This window comes from Canis lupus, chromosome 37 (assembly GCF_011100685.1).
Source record: "Canis lupus familiaris isolate Mischka breed German Shepherd chromosome 37, alternate assembly UU_Cfam_GSD_1.0, whole genome shotgun sequence".
Lineage (NCBI taxonomy): Eukaryota > Metazoa > Chordata > Mammalia > Carnivora > Canidae > Canis > Canis lupus.
Window position 1 is genome coordinate 21,118,344 of NC_049258.1, and position 21,070 is coordinate 21,139,413.

At 34.8% G+C, this 21,070-nt stretch overlaps 1 protein-coding gene across 6 annotated transcripts in view; it reads left to right on the top strand.

The window, feature by feature from the left end:
- SPAG16 (sperm associated antigen 16) overlaps positions 1-21,070 on the top strand; it is a 907,696-nt gene that overhangs the window by 470,039 nt on the left and 416,587 nt on the right. For all 6 annotated transcript variants that reach the window (XM_038585670.1, XM_038585671.1, XM_038585672.1 and 3 more), the window contains exon 12: positions 3,015-3,200. In XM_038585670.1, coding sequence (XP_038441598.1) covers positions 3,015-3,200 — 186 coding nt within the window. The remainder of the gene's footprint in view (positions 1-3,014; positions 3,201-21,070) is intronic.

Consider the following 21,070-nt stretch of genomic DNA (forward strand, 5'->3'; position numbering starts at 1 on the left):
TAGACAGACACAGGTATATGAAATTATAGAATAATGAAAGTAATTGGATTCCATTCTACTATCTATAGACATAAGGATAAGCAATTCCATGTAAAAACTGGATATCACAAGAGAATCTCTTAAAAACAGTATCAAGTTTGAATATTACCCAGAATTTAAAATGTGCTGTTGTAAGAATTCTCTTATTTGATTTTCAAAGCAACACTTTAGGCTATATTGAGCAGGACTTACTATCCATATTTTTAAAAAAAGACAATGAATTCCAGAAATGTTAAGTGTAAATGTTAATGGCCTGTCCAAGGTCATGGGGGCTGTCCAGCAAAACCAGAATGAGAAGTTAACCAAATGTAAGTAAGAATGATTTAGTGTACTTGTTAACAAACTGGATCCACTTTTTCTCTTTTTGGGCATTTCGACTTCTCTTATTTTGTGGAGCTGAGGGAAACCCTGAGTTTTGCTTGACTTGGAGCACTTTTTGAGTTTTGGTTCATCATTCTTTCTTTCTTTTTCCCTTTCCATCCTCAAATATTTTATCTTTCTTGCGTGCCAAAAGCATACAATTTTGCATATTTCAAACCATATCTTTTGAAAAGCCAAAACATTTCAGAGAAATTCAGAAATTCATATTCTATATATTTTGGGTTTGGTTAAGTACATACATTTGAGCAACAGACTTAATTTATTAAAAGCTTATGAGAATGTTGTTTATTGTTGACTAAATATCAGTTGATGGCACTTGTAAAGATCATTACAACTGCTTATCTCAGTTGTGATTAATACTATTGTGATTTTTGTGGGGTTTTTTTTGCCACATAGTTTAAAGCAAGGGAGAAGAATGTAAAACTTATATGAAAGAATTTTCAGCCAGACAGAAATACATTACAGTAATTCTTACCCTAGAGCAAGACTTATGTCCATAATAGCTTGCTAGCCCATCAGAAGGACAGATTTGAGAAAGAGCCACAGTTAAATTATTTTTTATTTTTGTGTTTGTTTGGATAATTTTTTAAGTAAGCCCGAGGCCCACCATGGGACTTGAACTCATGACCCCAAGATCGAGAGTTTCATGCTCTATGGACTGAGCCAGCCAGGCACTCCTGCTTGAATATTTTTAGACAAATATATTTTTAGGTCTTTAGTATTAAAAAGTAAAATTTGAATGGCAAATATATGTACAAATAAACAACAGCTGCAAAGTAAAAGACAGTTTTAAATATCTGTCTATTAGTGAAGGACTATCTGTCATAGAGTCATTTCTTTTTAATTCTGCTAATCTGAAACTAAAATACAGAATGGGAGAAGATATTTTCATTCTTTTTTTTTAAAAGATTTATTTATTTATTTATGATAGACCCACACACAGAGAGAGAGAGAGAGGCATAGACACAGGCAGAGGGAGAAGCAGGCTCCATGACAGGAGCCCGAAGTGGGACTCGATCCTGGGACTCCAAGACCACACCCTGGGCCAAAGGCAGGTGCTAAACCGCCGAGCCACCCAGGAATCCCCTATTTTCAAATGACCTATCAGATAAAGGGCATGTATCCAAAATCTATAAAGAACTTACCAAACTCAACACCCAAAGAACAAATAATCCAATCAAGAAATGGGCAGAGGACAGGTCTTCTTTTCTCCAAGAAGACATACAAATGGCCAACAGACACAGGGAAATATGCTCCACATCACTTGGCATCAGGGAAATACAAATCAAAACCACAATGAGACACCATCTCACACCAGTCAGAATAGCTAAAATGATCTACTATATGTTGGCTAATTTAATTTAAATTAAAAAATTATAAGGAAAATAGATATCCTTTTATAACTGTATAACCTTCTTCACTCTGTAATCCACCTTTCCTCCACCACCTTTAAACTCTCCTTCTCCAGTGCTTGTTTCTCTGCTGTACTTAAAAATGTACTTCTCACAGCATAAAAAGCAAAAAACAAAAACCCAAAAAACAAAACAAAAAAAACAAGTAAGCAAATACGTGTTTTGATCTTGCCATTCCCTCTCTTGGAAATACTGGGTACCTTTCCTTATTATTTTATAAAAACACAACTTCATTCATTCATTCATTCATTCATTCATTCACATATTTATTCATTCTGGAAGTATTTGCTGAGTACTTCAATTAGTCAATCCTAATTCTTGATGCCTAGAAACAGAGAGAAGAATGAGTTCTCAATCAAAATCACAGGGAAAGAGTACGAATAAGCAATTCATTATACTTAGGGAGAGAAAAGTTATAAAGAGAACGGTAGAAGGATCATGCAATGCATAAGAATATGAAGAAAATGATGGAAATAAAATTTTCTTGGAATTAATATTTTACCAAAAACTCCTAGATGTTTCTGTTCATGTCATTAATGTCCATTCATTTCTTAAACTAGAAGTCATGTCCACCACTTGAAAGTCACTGTTTTTTTAAACATCTACTAATAACCTAAATGGAAAATCTAATGGCTTATCCTTAACCATTCAACTCATCAAAACCTTTTCTCTCTCAAGATCTAGCTCAAAAATATCCTCATTTCTGGTTCACTTCCTTCAACATCCAAACTGCATTCCTGGACCATTTAGTTCATCGAAACATAAACAATACTGACCTATTGTATTGTATTGTATTAAACTTTTTAAATTATCTTAGTCAATGTCTAAAATTTCATCATTCTGAGGCTACATTATCCACAGAACCTAACACATAGCCCAAAAACTAATACATACTAAAAATAAATATTGATTTAGGCAATTAATCTAAAAGGATATAGAATTAATCCAGAAAGTGTGCAACAGCAGTTTGTCTCATCAAACTTGAATTACTAAATAATACAAGTAAGTATATAATTGTTATGGGCTCAAATAAGATCTTGAGATTCAAGCATTTAGTATGCCACTAAAAGCAAGAACGATTCGAGAAACACACACAAATTACTGATAGCATATAACCATTTGTAAAAAATAATCATAAATTGACTTTTTAACAAATTACTTTTTTTATATTCTTGCAAATAGTGGCAACAAATTGGCTACTTCAAGTGGTGATACTACGGTTAAATTATGGGACCTGTCTAAAGGCAATTGCATTTTGACCTTTGAAGGACACAGTCATGCAGTATGGTCCTGCTCGTGGCACTCCTGTGGTGATTTTGTGGCTTCTTCCTCACTGGATACAACTAGTAAAATCTGGGATGTTAACAGGTAAGAAGTACTTTTAAGCATTATTAACCCTCTCTGTTATAAATAAAGGCAATGTTTTTTTTTTTTTCCTCTCAATGCTTCCCCACCAGGGAACATTAAAAAAAAAAAAAAAAAAAAAAAAAAGGTGTTAGTTGATAAAATTATAGAAAGCTACTGAAATAATGTCTGTAAAATCCATTTCTAACTCTGTTAATCATTATTGTTATAACGAGTCCTTTCTAAATGTAAGTATAAAGATCAATCCTATGTAATAGGATTAGAATTATTTCATTGGGAAGCTGTTTGTTTTAAGCAGAAGAAAAATCAATACTTATTTTAAAGAATGAGAATTTTAGTTCTCCCTTCCTCAGAATTGCTTCATTATCAAATCAGCAATTTAATAGACATGAATATTACAGAGATAATTACTTGCTTTATGCTTAAGTTTGATATATTACAATATTTTTCCCAAATTAAATGCTTATCAATTCACAAGTTGCAAGAACTAATATAATTTGATGTATGTAAAGTGTTGTAAAATACTTTATAGATATAGAAGTTTTATATTTTTATCTTAATTTAAGACAGACAAATCTATTATGCTTACAGTGTCAAATACTTCTCATCAATGTATTTATGTATAATTACTATATCCTATTAGATATGAAAATAGTATTCAAAAAGCTGCTATCAAGTATCCTGACTGCTTCAGCTAACCCAAGGGATTATAAATCATCAGTCAGACTTCTGTCACTTAAATTATTAAAATAGTGCCCAGATTCCAAATATGAGATAATGACTCCTAGAAATTTAGGTAAACAATTGTCACTGAGCTACTGTAGTTTATTTTGTAAAAGAAAAATTGGCTCACTATGAAGATAGACACTACTTATTTGGGGTTATGGGTAGAACAGTTACCTTGAATAAACTATCCATTCTTTCTTGAATTATGGGTAACCTATTTAGGATAGTGGGCAAGTATGGTGTTTGCAAAAAGTCAGCAGGTTTCCGGGAGGATTCATTGAAAGGGTATGCTCTGTCCTATGCATAAGTTGACTGTCTCCTAAGGCCACTTACCAGTTACTCTGTTCTTTTTTCTCAGCCCCAAACTGACCCTTCTATACTGTTTGTGTGATGTGTGACTGGAACTTTGCAGACTACATTTTTGCTTTGCAAGCAGACTCTCTGTTAGGCTTTGGTAATAGTAGGGAACTTGTGGGAGACTGTAGGGCTGGAGGAGGTAGAGGGGATTTGCTTCTCCCTGTCTCCTACCTATGGGCTTCTTCTGGACCTGTAGTTCCCGTGAGCATCACCAGCAACACTTCACCTCAGTAACACAGCTTCGGTCTTATCACAGCAGCTAAATCCAGTTGGCAGCTATTCTAATGCTTGCAGTGAAAAGCTGGATCATGCTGTCATCAAAGACATTAGCTCCAGCAAACAGGCGCCTCCTTCTCCGAGGTCTGTGTTCCCAACTCAGCATGGCCCCTTTTCTAAGCTGAGGAACACCAATACCAGTAGACAAGTGCCCCTTCCTCGGAGGACTAAGTTTCACTCCTGTAGGCATCCCTCTTCAAGTTTCTAAGTTTAACCAATTCCACCCTATTTCCTTTATTCACTAAGTTCTATGGGTGGTAGCTCTTTCCTGCAGTGCCTCTCCTATGATACCTTAATATTCTCTTTTTCTCTATTTAGTCATCCAGTTAACAACTTTATACATAGGTAATAATCCCATATATTAAATTCTTACTGTTAAAATGATAGGTGCAAATTTTGTCTCCTAACTTGACAGATAGAGGACATTAATGAATAAATAACAGAACCCACCTGAGTTATACAAATTCAGCTAAATAATGTTTGGCATATTCTGCATGGGAAAACATGGCTCCGAATAATATAATTTAGACCTATTTCCATCTAAAATAGTTAATAATTTAAGATGTGTTTTAATTCTCAAATGGATACCATTTACCTATCTGGAGTAATCAATCATATTTAATTCTTAATTTTATTATGTTTCTATATTATATGATCATATTTTATAAGTATTAATTTTATTATGTTTCTATATTATATGATCAGATTTCATATAAGTATTTATTATAGTATGCTGGAATTTATTTTTTAAAGATTTTATTTATTTATTCATGAGAGACATAGAGAGAGAGGCAGAGACATAGGTAGAGGGAGAAGCAGACTCCATGCCCTGGACCGATGCAGGACTCGATCCCAGGACTGCAGGATCATGCCCTGGGCCGAAGGCAGGTGCTAAACCACTGAGCCACCCAGAGATCCCCAATATCCTGGAATTTAAAAATATTTTATTGAGGTATGATTGACACCAGGTTGTCACAAAAAGCTATACCTATATAATGTATATAACTCGATGAGTTTGGTAATAAGTATATACCCATGAATAAGTGTACACCATCACCAAATAAACATATCCATGTTTATGGAAAAAAAACTTTTTCCTGTCTTCTTTTATTACTATTACTATTATTATTATTAGTGACAAGAACTCTTAATATAAAATCTAGCCTCTTGATAAAATTTTAAATATACAATACAGTGTTGTTAACTATATGTACTGTGTTATGCAGTAGATCTGTAAGACATTAATTTTCTATAACTGAAATTTTAACAATAGTGTCCAATTTTAATGTTTATCACCTTTGGATTAGATGAGAATCCTAATAGAAGATTGTGGTGCATTCTAAAATATAGTATCTTTTCCTATGTTTTAATCATTCGAAGTGTTTAAAAAAAAAAAAAAGACTATAGTTAAAAAAAACTAATTCCCAGTAGACTCAGTCCTACTTAGAATTATTTCAAAAGTTTTGATTTGATGACTTTTCTCCATGACCTTAATATCCAAATACTGTCTTCCAGTTGATACCTGGGAGACGATATAACAGATCAAAATTGCTCCTAATTGATGTCAAAAATTCTTTATATTTCAAATTTCCGATCAATGTCAAGAGCTTACGTTCATCACCAAAGGCAAAAAAATATCTACCAATTTTGAAGCTGAGGTAGTGGACCAATAATGGCAAATAAGGGAGAAATTGATTATTTCTATAGTGGTTATTGATATATCTTTGAGTCATAATCAAAACACTGGGTTGTAATTTAAAATTACTCATGGATAATACTTTGTAAATAAGACTAAAACTAGTATCTTTAAAATGCTATAGGTTATTGGAACTGGCTTAGTGATTTAAGGGGAGAAGCTATTTGCCTTAGTAGCATGGTGGCGGAAGCTGTCCTGTACTGGGCCATAATACTCTTATTCTGAGGCCATATAGTTTTTAATTTAAAAAATTATATTTATAGATTTTATTGTTCACCAGAGAAGAAGGAGTTTAAAATATATTTTTCTCAGGATACCTGGGTGGCTCAGTGGTTGAGCATCTGCCTTCAGCTCAGGGCATGATCCTGGATCCTGGGATTGAGTCCCACATCAGGCTCCCTGCATGGAGCCTGCTTCTCCCTCTGCCTATGTCTCTGGCTTTCTCTGTGTCTCTCTCATGAATAAAAAAATAAAATCTTTAATGTATATATATATATTTTTTTTCTCTCTCTCTCTTCTACAATCTGCTTTTATCTTTGAGCTCCTGGCTTAGTTTTGAGCGTCCTTTAGTTGATGTCAGGTCCCTACCCTTGCAACTGCTCCTCAATTGGACATTACTTGCCAAAAGCATCCAATTAGCTCCTTATCAGTTGGATAACTGCGAATCATAATTAACATAAAAAATCCCAGATCAAGAGCTACATTTACAAAGTGCTAATAAGAATCTCTGAATAGTATCTGTGGTACAATTAGTCCGAATGTGTCGACAGTCTACAAAGTTTCTATGAATAATTAACAGGAATATTTCGATGGTCTTCTGAATGATTATTTATATAAAGTGGAAATTATATGTTTCAATTATTAATCATTGATTTCTACCTTAATTTTCAAATCTATTTATTAAAAGTCAATCTTGGGATGCCTGGGTAGCTTAGAGGTTGAGCATTTGCCTTTGGCTCAGGGCATGATCCTGAGGTCCTGGGATCGAGTTCTGCATCAGGTTCCCCACGGGGAGCCCACTTCTCCCTCTGCCTGTGTCTCTGCCTCTCTTTCTCTGTCTCTCACGAATAAATTAAAAAAATCTTTTAGGGAAGCCTGGGGGGCTTAATGGTTGAGTGTCTGCCTTCCACTCAGGGCCTGATCCCAGGATCTGGAATTGAGTGCCGCGTCAGGCTCCCCGTCAGGAGCCTGCTTCTCCCTCTGCCTATGTCCCTGCCTCTCTCTCTCTGTCTCTCATGAATAAATAAATAAATAAAATATTTACAAATAAATAAATAAATAGACAAAATCTTTTTTAAAAAGTCAATCTTAGGGATCCCTGGGTGGCGCAGCGGTTTGGCGCCTGCCTTTGGCCCAGGGCGCGATCCTGGAGACTCGGGATCGAATCCCACGTCGGGCTCCCGGTGCATGGAGCCCGCTTCTCCCTCTGCCTGTGTCTCTGCCTCTCTCTCTCTCTCTGTGACTATCATGAATAAATAAATAAAATCTTTAAAAAAAAAAAAAAAAAAAAAGTCAATCTTAAAGTGCACACACACACACACACACACACACACACTCACACACTATTATATCCTAAGTAGGAAGTGCTTGGCACATAGTAGTTTGGTTGCATAAATAAATATAAAGAAAAAAATCAACATATACATATGGAGAAAGTGTTCCCATCTACTTTGGAACTAAAATTTAATTGTTCTATCTTATCTTACATAAATCTATAAAGTGATTAAAATGGGATAGGAAGATCAGAAAAGATCTTGGTCAGCTATAAAAAATAGCTTGTGTTTCTTTAAAGCATAAGATTATCAATAAATTTTCATAAAATGACTGAATAATTTTACACTGTGTTATAGACATTAGAAAAATTGAAGACTCCATTACTGCCTTCACTGAGATTACAAGTAGTTTTAAAATGCAGCAATATTGAAGCAACCAGAGAATATGCAATGCATCTGCAATTTATAATATCTGGTAGGGTATTCTGGGTGACTCCTAGTTGCTTTTCTCCCATGGTATCTGTGTTTTGGCTGAGTGGCTCTACCAGACTATCACTCTGATATTTGGAAGGCAGATCATGTACCTGCTTAGCTTCTAGCTTGAGGGGAAGGCGTTGGAAACAGCTAAAACGTTACCCCACTGCTGGAACAAGGCATTACACTGGCAAGAACTGGGTGGCTTAAAACAAGAATGGAAGAACACAGAGGTACGTGTAACACTCAATAGTTTTGGGACCCCTAGAGTGAGACATAAATTTACTGCCCTTATATCCAGGAGTATTGTTTCAGATGCCATCAAGATTAAGTTGAGTGAGAAAAAAAAAAAAAAAAAAAGCTAATTTAAGAACTATATTTAGAAAAGTAATTTGTCATTACTGCTGCATTACTCTGACTGGAAGCAAATGTGTTAGAAACCTTGGGAGTTTTGAGATAATTTCATTGACAACAAAACCACGAGCCCATTCTTAATATCCTCAACTCTTCAGACTCTTAAAACGGTCATTAGGGCCCTGAATCTGCATCCGAAGGAAGTTCACTTCTAGTATTTTACAGTGCACGCTGAAGGCACAGAACACAGCACTCACCTTAGATGTGATCATAGAGCATAATGGACAAGGAAAAAAAAAAAAACTTTCCATGAATAAAGCTGGAGATCACAAAGAACCCCTCTTACAAAAAGAGACATGATTCAAAGAACTTTCTCCAGTGCCATGGCAAAGTTCCTCAGGATTCTATCACTATTTAGACTCAGGACTCTTGTGTGTTCCCCACTTTTCTACTTTTTGTATTGGAGTTTGTGTTGCAGTTATTCTGTCCTTACTTCACCATCGTACATTCTCTGTGGTGATGTACAAGGCGGAAAACCTGTCTGTTATTTGGCTGGTCACCAAAACATGAGATGCTTCTGACCCCAGTGGAGCAGACTGCGTATCATGCAGAGATCATGCATTGTGAGATATGTGCAGTAAATGAGTAGCATTTTTTGTTGTCTCCTTTGGTGCACAGGGTGGGAGGTCAGTGAGATCATGCGGAAGGAAGGATGGCACAGATGTTGGTGGGCAAAAGGCCACACTGTGGCAGAGACTGTTCTCTGTTCACCAGAAGCCACGCTCTCCTTTTTCCGTATTATTAGTTGGTGCCTGGCTATCTAATTTTTTTTTTCTCAGCCTCCTTTCAGTTAAGTGTGGTTATGTTACTAAGTTCTCTATAACAGAGTATTAGTTGAAGTGATAGGTGCCATTTCTATATTCTTTTCTCCTTGTGGTGAGATGGGATATCAGTGACCAGCACAAGAGTAATCTTAGAAGCCAATTACTGAAAATGACAGCAATCATCAGCCTGCTTGAAGTCAAGCCACCCCCATTCTCTACCTCCAGTTGGCCTGCAACATGCTCTGGACTCGTAATCAATAAGAAAAAATAAACTTCTCTTTTGTTTGAGACATTATATTTGTTATATATAACAATTTGTTATATATAACAATATATATTCTCTCTCTTATATATATATAAGAGAGAGAATATCTATTTGTTATAGCACTTTCGCCTGCCCAGTCCAAAATTAAGTACCATGACTATTTTTCCAGTGATAAGTTTTGCCCCTCATGACATAGTCATAAGGCAACTAAGACAAGCCTGCACTGTTCTCAATATTATTTGGAAGGAGTAATAATTCAACTCCCTCTATTTTTTCTCCCTTTGCTCTATTTCCCATCCCTAATTCTGTTGCAATGGTGTTGGAGCCTCTAAAATTCTATGTGCCGATAGCAATACCTGTAAGTCAAATAACTGGTTTTCATGGAAGTTAATGTCTGTAAAAAAAAAAAAAAAGTAAATTATAAGATATTAACTATTAAATATTAGTGTCTCCATTAATGGAAAACTGATTCAATAATAATGATTTCATTTAACCATTAACAGGAATAACAAATACTGAGAATCTCAATTCCATAGCAGCTTTGACCATGTTCACTGATAAGAACCAGTTTTGCTGATTGCAGTGAAGCTGAACAGGAAAGGATCCAGTGTGAGTGGAGTAGTATGAGCAGACGAATGGATGGCAGAGGAAAGGCAATTAGTTATATGGGGGTGCACATATGACACAGGATCTTGTAGCTTATGTGAATGACTTGACTGACCTTTATTCTCAATGCGTTAGGAAAGCACTGGAGGATTTTGAACCGAAGAGTCAGATAATCTGTTTTACACTTTAAGAGGATGACACTGGCTACTGTGTTGAGATTGGACTGTGGAAGGGGAGGCATGGGGGAACAAAATAAGGCAGGAAGATGGCTTGGGAAGCTATTGCCACAATCTAAGCCAAAAGCACTAAAGGTTTGCACCATAATGGGAATAGTGAGGATAATACGAATTTTTGCATTCAGCATAGATTTGGAGGATAAAGCCAACTGGAATCACTGAGGAATTGTGTTGACAGAGAAAGAAAAAACAAATCACTCTGTTAAATGTTGAGACACCTGAAAATCAAAAAGTTCATTCTCTTTATGCTGGAACACTATCATGAACTTTTTAAAACACCTTTTCCAAGCAGATTCATCAACTGGCATTCCAGAAAAGGCTGTAGAATGAGGAATGCCTTCTCATTTTTCATCTAACAGGTGATTTCAATTGAAGAGACTTGAATGTTCCTTCCTGCCCACTAGCATTGCTTCCTTCTTAATTTAATAATTCATTTCCAATCATAACCCCTGGGCTGGATGAGATGAGAGAAACAGAAGGCTGTGGATGAAGGGAATAGCTAAAATTAAGTAAAAGGAAATGTAAAATGTTAAGATTCTTTTATGGTGAGTTATCTTCTTTTAATAATATGTACTATTAATTTCTTTTGGCAAATGATGCACCAATGTAGACTCTAAAATGGGAAAAATTATTTTTGTTATAAATAAGTAATAAAAGCAACAAATATAAAAGTGGAGTTTAGTATTTATAATATAAAATAATTAATAATATATTTCATGTTCTTTATGATTCATTTGCAAAGTTGGATATGTTAGAGATGAAGGACACATTGTACAATATTAATGGTTTTAAAACAAGTATTAAGACTCAAGAGCATGGATTATTGGTATATTAATATCTGTCTGGTATCGTAAAGCCCCTTAGTTTTCCTTCTTTTACTTGAAAAGGCATCTCAGTATATATTAATAGGCTGCTAAAGCAATCCTTGAAACATAATTATGTTACACTAAAAGGAAGGGTAACATACTTATATTGACCTCTTGTGATCAATCCTGCTCCATGGATAATAAGTCAATTATTACATGATCTTGGATTTTTGTTTATATTTAAATGAATACTTTCCACCTGGTATCCAGTCCCTCATTGGGCTCCCTGCATGGAGCCTGCTTCTCCCTCTCCTTATGTCTCTGCCTCTCTCTGTGTGTCTCTCATGAATAAATAAATAAAATATTTTAAAAATAAATAAATAAAAAATAAATAGTTTCCCTTTGAAATATAGACTTTATTTTTTTTAATTTTTAAAAAGATTTATTTATTTATTCATGAGAGACACAGAGAGAGGCAGAGACATAGGCAGGGGAGAAGCAGGCTCCATGCAGGGAGCCCAATATGGGACTCGATCCCGGGACTCCAGATCAGGCCCTGGGCTGAAGGCAGGCGCTCAGCCACTGAGCCACCCAGGCATCCCAAAATATAGATTTTAAATTATACCTGCATATTATTGAACATAAATATATAGATAAGGAAAAAAATGAAAAAAACAGCATATATTTTTTTCATTCTCATCTTTGCCCCAAAATAATACATAATTCATAAGCATTATTGAAGAAACATCTATGTTACAAAGAAGAATATGTTAAAGCTAAAGTTTAGATGTCATTTATCAAATTATAGAATTATTTAAAAATCATGAAGCTCTTACACCTAATATAGCTTTGTGTGTACATGTGAAGATGTGTCAAGCAACAGTGTCCACTTGCAGTAAATTTGATGTCAATGTACTTTCACATCAATAAACCTGGGTTGACCAAAAAATAGGTTTGATGTCATTAAAATTTCAAAATTTGGCCCTATTCACTTATAAGACAAATATTGTTTCATATAAATGAATTCTGTAATTTGTATTTAACTTGTGCTAAATAAGTCGTACTCTCTATTGTCTTATAAACCAGCTAAATTGTATATATCAAACAATTTGGGGGCGCCTGGGTGCTCAGTTGGTTAAGGGTCAAACTCTTGTTTTCTGCTCAGGTGATGATCTCAGGGTTGTGAGATCCAGTCCCAAGTGGGGCTCCATGTTCAATACAGAGTCTGCTTGAGATTCTTTCCCCTACCCCATCCCTCCCCCTCCACTCTTCCTCCCACCCCTGCCATGGTCTCTCTCTCTCTCTCTCTCTAAAATAAATAAACAGAATCTTTAAAAAAAAGTAATTTGGATGAGTCTAGCGAATATGTTAAAACATGATATTTTGTCACCAAAGTAAGCAATTTAACATATAAAAACTGCAGCACCCCCTCTACACCCGCTCCAGAAAAGATCTAATCAATAGATGAGTCTTAATCCTCCTCAGTGCTAATGACTAAAAAGTTCTAGTATATTTCTTCATTAATTAAAATATATATTAAAATAAAATGATCTACAGCGATAGTATACATGAGGTTAAAAATGGGAATCACATGTATTTTTATATTTAAATTTGATCATATGTGTGTGTATGTGTATGTCTACCCATATGTTGGTGCATGTATATATTTTAGTATTAATTCAGTGAGTTTAAACATTTAGTTCAAAATTAATTTTAGTTATATAAATAATTATCTTAAGTATTTTAAATATCTAATCCAAATGATATTTATTTACTTGCTTTATCAATGACTACAAAACCAACTTGTTTGAGACCCATTTATTTGAGACAGCAAAAACTAAGTATCAATATGCCCCTGAAACATTGTTTTGAAATTACTGAAATGGTTTTCATTTAAACTCTGAGATTTGTTTCAGTTGTTATTGAAATGAATTGAATGTCCAAATGCATCAAATCAAAATAAAAGAAGTAAACTAGATGATATAAAAATAGAAAGCAATAAAAATTTAGGTAGAATTAATCTTTCTTATATAAAACCATATTATTAGATGGGAAACACTGCCTATTTAGATAATAATGGTGAATTTGTTTTCTTTAATAAAACACTAGAGAATACAATTTTCATAGAAATTTCAAAGAATTTAACATGTGTCCTGCATAGAAAATGGATCAGATCATATTCAGTCAAAGAACATGGAATGATTATCCTGTCATTTGGCCTTTGGTCAATTCGCAGCCTAGACTGGGTCCTGAGGGAGGCAATCCCTCTCTAGGAGTAATTTCACTTTGTAGAAAAGTCATCCCTTTTGATTTGGCCTACACCTGCTTAATTCAACTGCTTAATTCATTTACTGGATTTGACCACAGAATTAGTAAAAACTGCTTGCTTACTTAGAAATCGATTATTTATTCATTTATTCAATATTTACCAACTGTGTACCAATTCATATCTCTGGAGCTGAGGATATAGCACTGAACAGGGCAAGCAAAGCTGCAGTCCCAGTGGAGCTTACATTATGGAAGATGCCACTGATGATCCACACCTTTTAAGTTACTAAGGAAGCTCTCTACTTGGCCATTGATCTAAAGATTAATTCCTTAGCTCTAGAGATGCAAAATGAGTATCACTGAGAAGTGAATGGCTTTCTGAAGTGTTGTGAGTGTATCCTACTTCTCTGTTATTGCAAAGAATAGTCTTAGGAGTATCCGTCAACAACAAGGTGGACTTTTAAAATGGTGCTGAATCTTCTCATCATTTTAAAGATGATTTTTTGTTCATTTGCATTTGGGTTTTATTAGTAGCCTGTAGGCTCTCATAACACATAAATATCCCATTTAAGATAATTTAAAGCAGTCTTTGCTTGAAGAATGAATTTTTCTGTGATGATTCTATTTCAGTTTGGTTTGGGATTATTATACCAGTTTGGTTTGGTTTTGAGTAAGGACGAATATGGTGAAATTTAGAATAATATATATTACCAAGAAACAATCTAAATGCTATTGAGCAATAACAATTAGAAATAATTATAAGATGTGTTTTATTTATATGTTTGTTTATTTTTACCTCTGGCTAGTAAAACCACCTAAATTATATAATTTCTTAAGTATACTGACAGATTTGGAGGGATCCAAAAATTGTTTTTTCTTACTCATGCTATGTAATGCAGCTACTTAAAAATTAAGCTTAAACATGCTGAATGTGAGTTACATATAGTTATTTTATGTATCAGTCTCTAAATACATGCCCCAGTAAAATTTCTTACTCATAAATTTAAGATTTAAAGTTACTTTGGAGACTCACCTGGATGGCTCAGTCAGCTGAGCATCTGACTCTTTGTTTTGGCTCAGGTTATGCTCTCAGAGTTGTGAGATCAAGCCTCATTGGGCTCTGCCCTCAGCATGGAGTCTGCCTAAGATGCTCTCTCTCCCTCCCTCTCTTTCTCTCTAAAATAAATAAATAAATCTTTGTTGGAAACTCATGGTGGTTATCTAAATATGTATTTTAAAAGGTGTAACACTTAAGCCTGGAAACACGAAATGTATCTTTATAAGAAATCCCTAACCACTAAAAGAATGAACATGTGACATTTTTTTTACTTGATTATCTTTCCCCAGATTTCTGACAAGTTTATAAAAGCATCTGATGCTTCTTATTTGAGAGATGGTGTAGAACTTATTTCGTTGTCTATTCCTATAGCTGTCATGTGACAAATTAAGTTTGCTTTTTAGAGAATATTAATGTCAGCATCTCCAGAATAAATTTAACTTTATTATTTTACATATATGAACTAATGTATCATAGGTATGTGCAAAATCACAATACATTATATGTCTGCACAGCAAAGACGCTGCCTGCATGCATAATATTCATTATGAATTATAAATTTCTTACACAATAATATTAACAGACATGTTAATTATATGTGTAGTCATCTTTCCTCCTCTTTCTCATTTCCTGTTAACTCATTTCTAGGCAGGTTATGAAGTCCTAGACTGGAGGCTTTCAGCGATATCTCCAAAAATATATTAACTCTTTATTATCTGAATTATCAAGGCTCTTGTTGTTTATATTCATATTCTTACCATTGCGATTCACCTAAGGAATTAATCCACAAATTGGATTGGATTATTCACTGTTCCTTTAGAAGGTAATGGGATTGAGGCACCTGGGCGGCTCAGTAGTTGAGTTGCCTTCAGCTCAGATTGTGATCCCAGGGTTTTGGGATTGAGTCCCATATCAGGTCCCCTGCAGGGACCCTGCTTCTACCTCTGCCTATGTCTCTGCCTCTCTCTCTCTCTCTCTGTGTCTCTCATGAAAAAAATAAATAAAATCTTAAAAAAATAGTATAAGTTAAATTTGTTTGGAGTATTGACACAAATGCCACCTACCACTAGACCTCACAGTTTATTCATGAATGTGTTCACAGTACCCAAATAGAGCTTGGATCATCCTGGGAAAGTAATAAACATTTGTTTTATGAATATATAAACTAATGATTTATTTTCCCACTATACCCTTCACAATCAATCCCAGACCACTTTTCCTTCTTCCCACCTTCCCCCAAACCACAACTTCTTAGAAGCACGTGCTTTGAGACTGTACCATTAGCCACTTCTTCATTTTATAGTCATATACTTACCTCCTGGTCATCCTTTTCATATTTTGAATAATTTAATTCATGTTTTATTGTCTTCATTGAGTGCAACATTGATATCCAAGCAGAAAATTCAACTAACACCTTGGCGTCCAAGTTTCTTCATCCTTTTCCTTCCCAAAACTTTCAAATTATGATTTTGAATTTTCTACTCTGTAAGCACAATCTTCCCTCTCTCTGGTTTATATATTCCACTCCAACAATTCGTTCCAGTGGTATTAGTAATTCATTGCCTCCAGTTTTGTTTTGTTTTGCTTCCCTTGCCCTTGATAATTGCCTTTTGTTCCCCTCTTGCCCAGAGTGTATCCCAATGCCCATCACAGTGACCCCTCCTTCCCACATAGCTTCAATTCCCTTAGTCTTCTCTTGCTCTGTATTTCTTGCCTGTCAAAACCCTAATTCTGGTTAAGCCAAATTCTCTTGCCTACTCTATGCCTGTACCTGGTAAGCCAAGCATGACTAGAAAAAAACAAAAACAAAAAATGAACCATGCTGACTGGTTTCACTTTACATTTATAGCATCAACTCACAAGTTGAATCCTACTGCATCTGTGCTGTTGATTAAGTTTCTACCATAGGAGATGAATATTTCATACCTTCTACCTCTATCTTCAAATCCCTAACAGCTTCCCTATTCCTTTTTCCCCTGAGTTGATGATCTGGATTTTTAATTTCATTAAGCAAATAGAAGCATTTGGAAGAAAACTTTTTAATCTCCCCACTACCAAATCCATCAGTGATTTAGAAGATGATAGATAGATAGATGATAAATAGATAGGTAGGTAGGTAGGTAGATAGATAGATAGATAGATAGATAGATAGATAGATAGATGATAGATAGATAATAGATAGACACACATAGAGATTTTTTTTCCCCTCTCTTTCTCTCCAGGTGTTGGCTGCGTGGTTGTATTCTGGACTGGCTTGTCTGGACAGGTAGTTTAAGATGGACTCTCATCAAGCTTCAGCTGAGGCAGGAGGGGTCACTCTTCCTGTAGTCAGTCCTTCATCTTCCAAAAGGCTTGCCTGAGTTTCTCCACATGGTGGCAAAAAGGGTCCAGTAGCGAGAAAGAGCAATCTCTAGTGAACAAGAACTTGTTCAAATCTCCTCTTTTCAGTGTCTCATTGACCAAACAAAATCACATAGCCAAGACCAGGGTCAGTGTCAGAGGTGACTACTTAAAGAGTGTGCATATAGGGATAGGAATAATGGCAACCATTTTGCAAAAATCCACCCTATTTCTAGCCCTTTAAACCTCTCATAATCATCCCCTTGCAAGTATATGTAGTATCATACTTATATTTTAGCAATATTTTATATCACATAATTCAGTTCTTCAGTTGACCTAAGTGCTTAAGTAGACTTTTATGATCAGTCTGGGATAAAGTGGAATCTGACTTTTTTTATTACAATTCTTACAAACAAATTGTTGGAGAAATTCTTACAAATAAGTTTTCAGAATAATTTCAGCCTTCTCTGTTTAGTAAATTTTAGATGATTCCCTATTATTTTCTGTCTCTTTTTATTTTGAGTTAAATAGTCACAATAAGTTGGGAAATGGTAGTGTCCATGTACTCTTCATCCAAATTACTCCAGTGGTAATATCTGACCATTGTATATTATCAAAAGTAGGAAACTAACATTGGTACAGTGTTAGTTAATACAGTTAATTAATTAGTTAATACAGTCTAGTGTCTGTAGTTTTTTCCTCTCTTACTCTCACTAGTGTCTTATTTATCCCTACTTTTTTTTCATGCTTCTCCTAAATGAAATTCCTGAGAGGCTCTTCTCTAATAATCTATCCTATGTTTTTTTCTTCCAAATTTCAGTTAAAGATTATACCCTCTAACAAGTCTCCTGGCCTAGCCTCTGATGGCCACACTTTTCTTTCCTATTTCTTTTTTCTTATTAGAGTCAGACTGTGAGTTTTTTGTTTTTTGTTTGTTTGTTTTAAAGATTTAATTAATATATTTATGAGAGACACACAGAGAGAGGCAAAGGGACCCTGGGATCACAAGGTGAGGCAAAGGCAGATGCCCAACCACCCAGGTGCCCCAGACTGTGAGATTTTAAGGCCTTAAGCACACACACAAAAAAATCACTCCTCCCACATATAATTAAAAATGAAAACAAACAATAAAAGATTTGTGTAAAAGTCCATCAAAATTTGATTTATCCCCGTGAAAACCCCTTCAATGCTACTGTATTTACTGATACTTCAAAATATAAAATTATTTTAAAATTCTCTCTCTCATTTTTTTCCTCGTTCTCTTTGCCCTTTTCCCTCTTTCCTATTTTGGTGCAGCTGCTTTGCTGGTGCCTAAGGCACAAGCTTTGTCTTTCTATTGGGTAATCCAACACTGACTTTTATGAATAATTTGTTCTATGTCATAAAGCATTCACATTTCTGCTCTAGTTCTCTTTATCTTTGTTGTCCTTCTGCTACATCATAATCTCCTGTTTCCTGTATCTTTTAAAATATCCTCTATACCCCCTTCTAGTTAGCTAATGCCATGTTACCTCGTCTTTTGCCTCACCTTTTCCTTCAGAATCTCCTCTTAAATCTTGGCCACTTTTCAAAATAAACAATTACTCTCTATATTCCCCCGTATATATATTTATATTACAATTGTTCCACGGATTGCAAGTAGTTAAATTACTCCTCTCTCCTTAGAAAGAAATGCATCCTGTAGTGCCTGAATTTAAATAAATGATTCCATACAATTGCTTTCCATTCATTACCTTCTGCAATAGGATATTTTTGGCCTTGTCCTCACATAGCTATATTGAATGGGAACTAAAGAAACCTAAGCACCTTTTGAAACTTTCTCTCTTCTGATTAACATCTATAAGATAGGGTGATGAGAGAATTCAACTTAGATGAAAATACTGCCTACATATATTATCTTTGCTGAAGGTGGTAACACCACTCAACTATAACACTCCATTATAATCTGAAATTTTTATTCACTAACACTGGATGAGTAAATTCTCTAATCAATTAAAACATCTTGCCAAAATAATCATAACTCTTTCAAATATACGTGTGTGTACTGTGAGATCTTTGGTACCAAACCTTTCTCAACAAAGCAAGTAAATTTCAGCTATAGAATGGAAAGAATATTTTCACTGAATACTTAACTCCAAATATTATTTACCATACCTACGTGTGCACTTTATCTTGATTGCATAATGAGGTGTATGAAAATAGGTTTGAGTCTGACAAAAGTAAAGACCCATGTCTATGTACATCTATGTACAAAGATGTCTCTGCTTTTATGCAGGTGAGGAAATTCTAATCAGCAGAGCGGGTTCTTTTCTAAAACTAACATTAATTAAGATGACTTCTTTCTTTCTGCCCCTTTAGCAAATCATTGCTGTATAACTCTATCTCACTGCGTACAAGCCTAACACGTGTGAACAAAATGTAGCCTTTATTCAGATGACACTGAAATATATAATGTTGGATCAGAAGTAACTGAATCTTCTTTCACTGCATATATCTGTAGCTAGGTGACATGAACTGGCACATATTTCTTATTCATGAGTTCTACTGCATGATAAGGAGGATTCACCTGAATCTTAAACTGTTATAAACCACTAATGTATTCTGGCTTGGAATTAGATAAGCTGATCATATTATATCAAAGAAAAAGTTCATGCAATGGCTGTTTCACACACATCAAGCCTTCTCATTCAGATTCCTGCTCCTATGGCCTGCAGCAATGTTTGCAAATGATCTTTATTTCCCTTTATTCTTCTAAGAATTAAGAAAAAATGAGACTTTGAACAAAATTCATACTATCAAATTACTTTTTTCTCTTCATTTAATTGTAGTTTTTTGTTGTTGTTTGTTTTATTTTGTTTTGTTTTGTTTTGTTTTGTTTTGTTTGGCCTAACATGTATGCCATTGGAAGGGTCTATAAGTAGAGATACAGTCCTCTCATGTTTAAACCCTTCCTCTTCATCTTTGGTCTGTTTCAGGTGCAAGAGGAACACAGGACATATAGCTCTATAACAATGTCTTCTCTTGTACAAGAGGCTTCCAGGGCATTGCATTGAAGTCAGTAGCTTCTAAATTGTCTTTATGCCTTCTCAAGCCATTTAAAAATCACTACTTAGGATAGCATCTCGTTTGCTTTAGAAATAAGTTGTTTCTCATTCCTCCTTTGACAATATTCTTCATAATACATTTGGCATAAATTGATTAATACCCATCCTTGGAAATACTTTTATTAAATACTTTTATTAAATAAATTTTTTTTATTTCTTTAAATCTGTATTTAACATACTGTACGGTATTGGTTACAGGAATATAATTCATTGATTCATCACTTACACACAACACCCAGTGCCATCACATCAGGTACCTTCTTTAATACCCAATCAACCCATTTCACGCACGTCCCTCCATCAATCCTCAGTTTCTCCTGTATAGTTAAGAGTCTCTTATGGTTTGTTTCCACTCTCTCCTCCCCCCCCCCTTCCATATGTTCATCTGTTTTGTTTCTTAAATTCTACATATGAGTGAAGTATAGGTATTGTCTTTCTCTAATTGACTTGTTTTGCTTAGCACAATACATTCTAGCTCCATCTACATGATTGCAAATGGCAAGATTTCATTCTTTTTTGATAGCTGAGTGATATTCTATTATATATATTATACACATATATAGTACACACATATGTGTAATCATGGCATATCAAATACATATGTATTATGTATACCACTTCTTCTTTATCCATTCATTAGGTAGCAAATATTTGGGCTCTCTCCATAGTTTGGCTATTGTTGATAAAACTGCTGTAAACATCAAGATACATGTATCCCTTCAAATGTATATTTTTGTAATTTTGTATACTTCCGGTAAATACCTAGTAGTACAATTGCTGGTTCATAGGCTAGTTCTACTTTTAACTTTTTGAGGGACCTTCAAACTCTTTTCCAGAGTTGCTTCCCACCAACAGTGCAAGAGGTTCCCCATCTCTACTTCCTTGTCAATATCTGTTGTTTCTTGTGTATTAATTTTAGTCATTCTTACAAGTGTGAAGTGGTATCTCATTGTGGTTTGAATTTGTGTTTCCTTGAGGATAAGAAATGTTG